Source organism: Lolium rigidum, chromosome 7 (assembly GCF_022539505.1).
Source record: "Lolium rigidum isolate FL_2022 chromosome 7, APGP_CSIRO_Lrig_0.1, whole genome shotgun sequence".
Taxonomy (NCBI): Eukaryota; Viridiplantae; Streptophyta; class Magnoliopsida; order Poales; family Poaceae; genus Lolium; species Lolium rigidum.
Window position 1 is genome coordinate 160,509,733 of NC_061514.1, and position 6,667 is coordinate 160,516,399.

A 6,667-nucleotide genomic window follows, 5' to 3' on the forward strand; every position below is an offset into this window, starting at 1 on the left:
TACACGAGGTGACTCAAAATCAGTATAACAGAAAGAAATGAAAAACAGAGAAAACAGAGGAAGGAAAGCTGGAGAAGAGAAGAAGAACAGCGAGGCACCGACTGGTCCAAGCCCAACCCACCCATCTTCCCCGATCCGGAGACCACAACCCGCTTCCCCATTTTCTCTACTCCTAAACCCCACCACCGGCTGCCTCAGCGGCCGCCATGGCCGACGGCGCCAACCCGAACCCGACGCGGACATCCACGCCCAGGCAGAAGGCGGTGCCGGACTGGCTCAACAGCCCGATCTGGTCCGCCCCGACCCCGCGCCACCGCTCCCCGCCCCGCGCCCCCTCCCCTCCCCCACCTCCACCTCCCAAGCCGAACCGCGATCCGGCCCCGCCGCCCCCTCCTCCTCCGCCGGCTCGGCCCGACGGCGCCACCTCCGACTCCGACTCGGACAGCGAGGCCGCGGCCACCTCGTCCCGCTCCCACCTCGTCGCGGACTTCAGGGTCGCGGTGAGTGCTGCCCTCCCTCCCGGCGAGCGATCGAGACAGGATGCTTCGATTTTTGGCTTTGGTCCGTAACTTGTTCCTTGGGTTTGTGGTTTGGGGTGCGTGCAGCTGGAGAGGAAGGTGGTGGATCTGGCGGAGCTGCGGCGGCTCGCGTGCCAGGGCGTGCCCGACGACGCTGGCGTGCGGCCCATCGTCTGGAAGGTCATTCTCTTCACCCTGTAATGCTATGTGTTCCGCGCGGTTTGTTCCTACTGCTATGCCAGGGAGTGTTTGCTCTCTCAGTCACATGCTAGAGATATGGCATTAGTAAGAGACCACGAGTTGGATTTTTCCTGCCCTCATCCTTGTAGATGGCATCGTATGATCGCTGTTGGTTTTATATATGGCAGGACGCCCCGATTGAGTCTAGGATGTGGTTGACATGGTTTGATTCGTCCAAATCAGGATAGTATCTAACTATCTATTGAACGGCGGTGTACACATTAGATTTGTGCCAAAAAAAATCAGCCTCCATGTGCTTTGGTCTTGAAACTTATATGAAGCATTAATATTGGATTCATCAACATTTATTCTCACCCTCGAGGCGGCATGCATGAAATGCTCATGGAATTCACTACTTGCTTAAGTAAGTCTAAGAGCAATCATGATTCTGGAATGGAATATAATTTCCAAATGTATACACATCCCGATATACCCAGTGCATTTTCGGCGCTGCTGATAAAAGGGGTCTGTGGTCTGGTTTGTTATGATGCTTCATGTCTTGGTTAGGATGCTGACTTTATGTTCCATCATTTATTCTATATACCTAGTACTTGCAGGGAAGAAAACCTTTCTTTGGTAGTATCAAAATACTTTTGAACCTAGTGGTTTAGTAAATCATACAACCTATAACCAGATATTCTGGATTTAGAGAGTAGTCATATGGTTCATGAATATAGTTTGCATGCCAAGTTCTCAAATGAGATTGGAGTTTATTATTTAATGTATTTTGCGAGTTGTTTTTTTCTAAATTTATGTGATTACAAAGCACAGTTTGGAATCAAATACTCCAATTTTCATCTAGAGGTCTGAGGAAAGCTGCTGTCATAGGTTTAGATTAAAGATATTGTTGAAAAAACATCAAGTATATGAGGTAAAATGGATATTGTTAAATCTTATTTTGGTCCGATGACGTGATTGGTAGTTTTTTTCAGTTTTTTCCTACATTGCAAATTTATTTGACTTTTTTGATAGTTAGCAGCTTCTCTTGGGGTACTTACCAGCGGATCATGCTCTGTGGGCGTATGAACTGGAAAAAAAACGCTCCCAGTACGGTGCTTTCAAAGATGAGCTTCTGGTTAACCCTGTAAGTTCTAAATGCATATAGAATTGTATGTTCTACACCATTGCAAATTATCTGTTTAGATAGAAAGTGCCCTTCCCTAGGAGGGCTAGGGGAGCACCAGTGTTGGTGGATATCTGTTTAGCATCTGTCCAAATCAATCATGCGCATGTTGTTATTTTGTTGTATTTGGTGGTAGGATCTAGACAGCAATCTCATACCTGCTGATAGAAGTTTTCCGTCCCAACGATATGGTAGGTTCGGGCAAAACGATACTTTAGCAATTTGGTTTTGGGTACACTTTTTTATTCTCCAAGATAGCATTTTCCACAAATGACTAAATTACTTGATGACCCCCCCCCCCCCCCACACACACACACACACACACACAAATGACGATACTTTAGCAATTTGGTTTTGGGTACACTTTTTTTTTCTCCAAGATGGCATTTTCCACAAATGACTAAATTACTTGATGCCCCCCCCCCCAACACACACGCACATGCACACACAGAAGAGAGCAATCGATTATTTTACTGGGTATAATTCTGCTCTGTGGTGATTCTTTTTCCCAACTTTTAACCAACCTGCTCAACATATTTTGGTTCTGGTCAGTCAGAAGTTACCCGAAGAATGGAAATGACTACTTCCAAAAAGAAGGAACACGATTCTGAAGGAACTGGGTTTCTCCCAAGGGCGGAAATTGTCCAGGACGAACACCCTCTCAGCCTTGGGAAAACTAGTGTTTGGAACCAACACTTCCAGGTAACTTGCAACTTCTTGTGAGAGGCCTCCCTTTGCAATCCACTGGTTAGTTAACTGCTATGATGAATATTTTAGTGTTTTACATACTAAAATCATTACCGTTATCCAATATTCAGGAATCTGAAACCGTAGAGCAGATTGATAGAGATGTTAAGCGTACTCATCCTGAGATGCAGTTTTTCAATGCGGGTTCTTCTGATGCCTTAGCTAATCAGGTAGGCATTTGTTTTGTTCAGATGATGCCAGTTCTTGCTTGTTTCTGGTACTTGTGTTTAGTCTAAATGTTTTTTTTTTTCTAGGAGTCACTGAAGCGTATACTTACCATCTTTGCAAAGTTAAATCCGGGTATACGATATGTGCAAGGAATGAATGAAGTTTTGGCACCTCTCTACTATGTTTTCAAGAATGATCCAGACCAAAGTAATGCTGTAAGTTCTCTTTATGTGACTATTTGGTTAGAAACAACTTCAGTTTTAATGGTGATGAAACAAACTGACCATGTTAAGACTGGTATTTCCAAACCTTATGAGTTCTGCTTCAAAATTCACGGTGTTCTTCATTTTAGATTTCTTAATTATGATATCCACCTGTAATGATGCATTGACCGTCAGATTTTGATCATTGAATCATATAGTAAATGATGTAACGTATCTGTATATACTTACTCTGTTCCACAATAGTTGGCACTTTTGACTATGATATTCTCGTTCTGTTTCGCAACAGTTGGTATTTTGTTTTCAACCCAGATATCCATCGCAAATGCTTGGAGCTTTTTTTGTTGATTATGTGTTCTCGTTGTTTCTGTTCTTATACTTTTCTTTCACATATTTGTTGTGAGGGTGCATTTTTGTCGTAACCCTCATGTAAATGATTTTTTGCTGAAATGTGTGCACACTGGTGAAAACTGAAAAGTGCCAATTACTTTGAAACAGAAGCAGTACATCTCTATCCTCTAACAAAAGAAGAGCTAAGAAAGAATCATCTCATATGCATTGTGTCAGTCCATAATGTTCAAAGAGTCAAAATGCATCTTCAGATTTTCGATTATAAACTCAAATACAAACTTCTGGAGAATTCTTCTGTGGAGTTGGAGATTTAGAGATTAGGCTCAACCTAAACTTGTTAACTTCTGAGTTCTCTTCTTTGTCTAGTCTACATAATAAGCTTGCATTCTGTGTTTTTAAGAAATAAGGATGATTATATCTACGTACTAAAATCAGACATACATTCGCCAACTCTTATCTTAGAGACCTATAACGAGGAACATGTCTCATTCTTGTATCCTACATACTATTATGCATTTTGGATTTTCTGAGGCTACATTGCATAATGCCACCCTGCTTCTGATTTTTCTTAGGCGAAAGTCATTCTCATTGAATATGGATGCTAATATCAGATAGCTTTAACCCTTATACCGTGTGTTGCCATGGCATCTTGATGACCATACATTTTTTTTGTATGAACAGGCAGAAGCAGAGTCAGATGCTTTTTTCTGTTTCGTTGAGGTACTCAGTGGATTTCGAGATAACTTCTGCAAACAGCTTGACAACAGTGTTGTTGGTATACGCTCCACAATCAGTAGACTATCGCAGCTCCTGAAAAGGCATGATGAAGAGCTCTGGCGACATTTAGAGGTTGTAACCAAGGTATGGATCTAAAGTACTCTTTTGAAATTGCTTGAAGGTATTTTGTGACATTCCGTCAACTCTATATACTTAACCTCCCATTGTGACACTCCATCAATTCCAGGTTAACCCACAGTTCTATGCGTTCAGATGGATCACCTTGCTATTGACACAGGAATTCAAATTCCGTGACTGCATTCACCTGTGGGACGCGTTGTTAGGTGACCCACAGGGACCTCCGGTTAGAGAACTGTCATTTCTAGTTTCATGCCGTTTGAATGTGGTAGTTTTCAGAGGGCACTAATGAAAATCTTTATTTTATTGAGTGCAGGACACCTTGTTACGGATTTGCTGTGCAATGCTAATACTTGTTCGAAGACGGCTATTGGCTGGCGACTTCACTGCAAACCTCAAGCTTCTCCAGAATTATCCACCCACAAACATTGACCACTTAATACATATTGCTAACAAATTGCGAGGGCTAGTTCCTTGTTGATCGATGGCCTCTTTTTTTCCTTCCAATGTTTGTTTTTATGTTAGTCTGATGTCCAAATATTATGCATCAAATATGTAAATTAACAGCAATATGCCTATGTGGCGTGGCAGTAAATTTGAGCCCTTTTTTTTTTCTTGCAACATATGCCTTTTGGAGCTTGCTGTTTGTTTTGAGTATAGATGCCATATCATGGGTTATGCGTAGTACCTTCAGAAAGTCTTTTTGCCGCCTGAGTACAAATGCCCCAATGCTATAAGGTTGCCATATTTTGGGACTAGAAATTTGAAGATAAAATTTGCATTTTTGCTGGCACCAGAACGCTCAAGGAACTGATAGTAGATCAAGCAGAAGTTGTAAAACTGAACACATTACAGGTGACACCCTCAACATTGTTCCTGCAGGAGTCCATAGTAGAAATATAACGTGTTGCCATTAATTCACAGGCAACCATTGCAATAATATTTGCTGTTACGGGAAGTGTATTCAAAACAATCTATGGGGTTTATCCAATCGGATCCAGGTATGTTTAGAGAGGGAAAATATCAAAGATTTTAAATGAAAGAACATGAAACAAATCCAGGTGGCCCAAGCTGTTTCCAACACATAAATGAAGAATCTGAATCGGAAGATGCAGAGGTAAGATGCCAGAGTTGAGCAAAGGATGCGCTCCGTCACTGCCGTGTGGGCCGAATATTAGATCAAGTGGCAGTTGGTTAACACAAAAATAGTGGGTATACATGCACATAGACAAGGGTGGTGAACCTGAGGATGCAAGGTAAGGTGTTCTCCTTGCCTGAGTAGGGTAGAACCTTTTAAAGGAAGTGGTAGTTTCTTTGCGGTGTTCTAAAGGAAGTAATATAATGTAATGGAGGTGATGTTTTGGTTCATAGGTGCATATAACCTAAGTTTAATTGGATCCTATCTTGTTATCTTATATTCATACTATTCTTGAAGGGTTTTGGTATGTCTGAGAACTTAGTACATGCAAACTAAGAAACTGCGATAACCATAAATGGTGTATTTAAAGTTTTAAACCAAAAGAAAATGAACTCAAGAAACACAAATGAGAGAGACATTGTATTGTGTCTACTGTGATTCGGCAAAATGCTTGAACCTAGCACAAGTAGTTTAAATTCTGTGGTTGGCAGCGCCTGGTAATTAATCTTCACAAGCATATAATGAATGATCGGCAAATTATCTAAAAGAGCTGGACAGTTTGGAATATTTTCAGATAGCATTGCATACCACTGAATTGCACATATACCTGTTACCCCTATCTGAGGTTCTTGCTCATTTGTAACCATGCAAGCCTGATGATTTATGCATGAGAACTTGCCATGTGATGATTTATTTCTAGTAACATAAAACAGGAAATCAGTGGATTGCTCTAGTGACATGTAAACAATATATTGCACTTGGATCTGTATCACTTTAAACAGAAACACCACTACTTTCAACGGTACCATCACTAATGAATTTCTAATATTCTGGCATACTAACTGAAGAAACTTCCAATATTTAAAAAGATGATCAAGAGAACTTTTGAGCGACACCATTCCAATCACTCCGGACCAGAGGGTTTGGTTTCAAATAAAACAGTATTAGTACATCAGATTTACAAAGATTCTGTCAGAACTCGGAATGGTGCGAAATGCAGCACAAGTGACGTGCCTGCTAGGAAAGTTTCATGATCTTCTGTTGTCAAATAAGGTGCAGCCACTTTGTCTGTGTAATTCGTGGGAAGCTTGTCACAGAAAAGTTCTCAGACTGTCTAACGGGTATGCATAGTCCTCCGTTAGTTTTTGCGAGTTCTCTCCAACAGCTTACCCAGATTTCGCCTCATGCAAGCCATTTATTCATGCATGCCTACCTATGTCACTATGTGTACAATCCATCCCAGGCATATAGTTCATAGATACAACACACAAGGTATGGGTTGGTCTTTCGGCTCCGAATGTTCATG

At 41.5% G+C, this 6,667-nt stretch overlaps 1 protein-coding gene across 1 annotated transcript; it reads left to right on the forward strand.

Moving 5' to 3' along the window:
- Positions 1-206: 206 nt before the first annotated feature.
- On the forward strand, positions 207-4,844 carry LOC124672025 (TBC domain-containing protein C1952.17c-like). Its single transcript, XM_047208324.1, has 9 exons — positions 207-500; positions 606-698; positions 1,738-1,842; positions 2,434-2,583; positions 2,700-2,798; positions 2,883-3,011; positions 4,050-4,229; positions 4,333-4,449; positions 4,540-4,844. Exons 1-9 carry the CDS (start codon positions 207-209, stop codon positions 4,702-4,704), a joined length of 1,332 nt encoding a protein of 443 aa, XP_047064280.1. The 3' UTR covers positions 4,705-4,844.
- Positions 4,845-6,667: the final 1,823 nt, after the last annotated feature.

Coding starts and splice junctions, on each gene's coding strand:
- LOC124672025 (XM_047208324.1), top strand. CDS start 207: ATGGCCGACGGCGCCAACCCGAACCCGACGCGGACATCCACGCCCAGG. Junction 501..605: donor TCGCGGACTTCAGGGTCGCG/GTGAGTGCTGCC, acceptor GGGTGCGTGCAG/CTGGAGAGGAAGGTGGTGGA. Junction 1,843..2,433: donor ATGAGCTTCTGGTTAACCCT/GTAAGTTCTAAA, acceptor GGTTCTGGTCAG/TCAGAAGTTACCCGAAGAAT.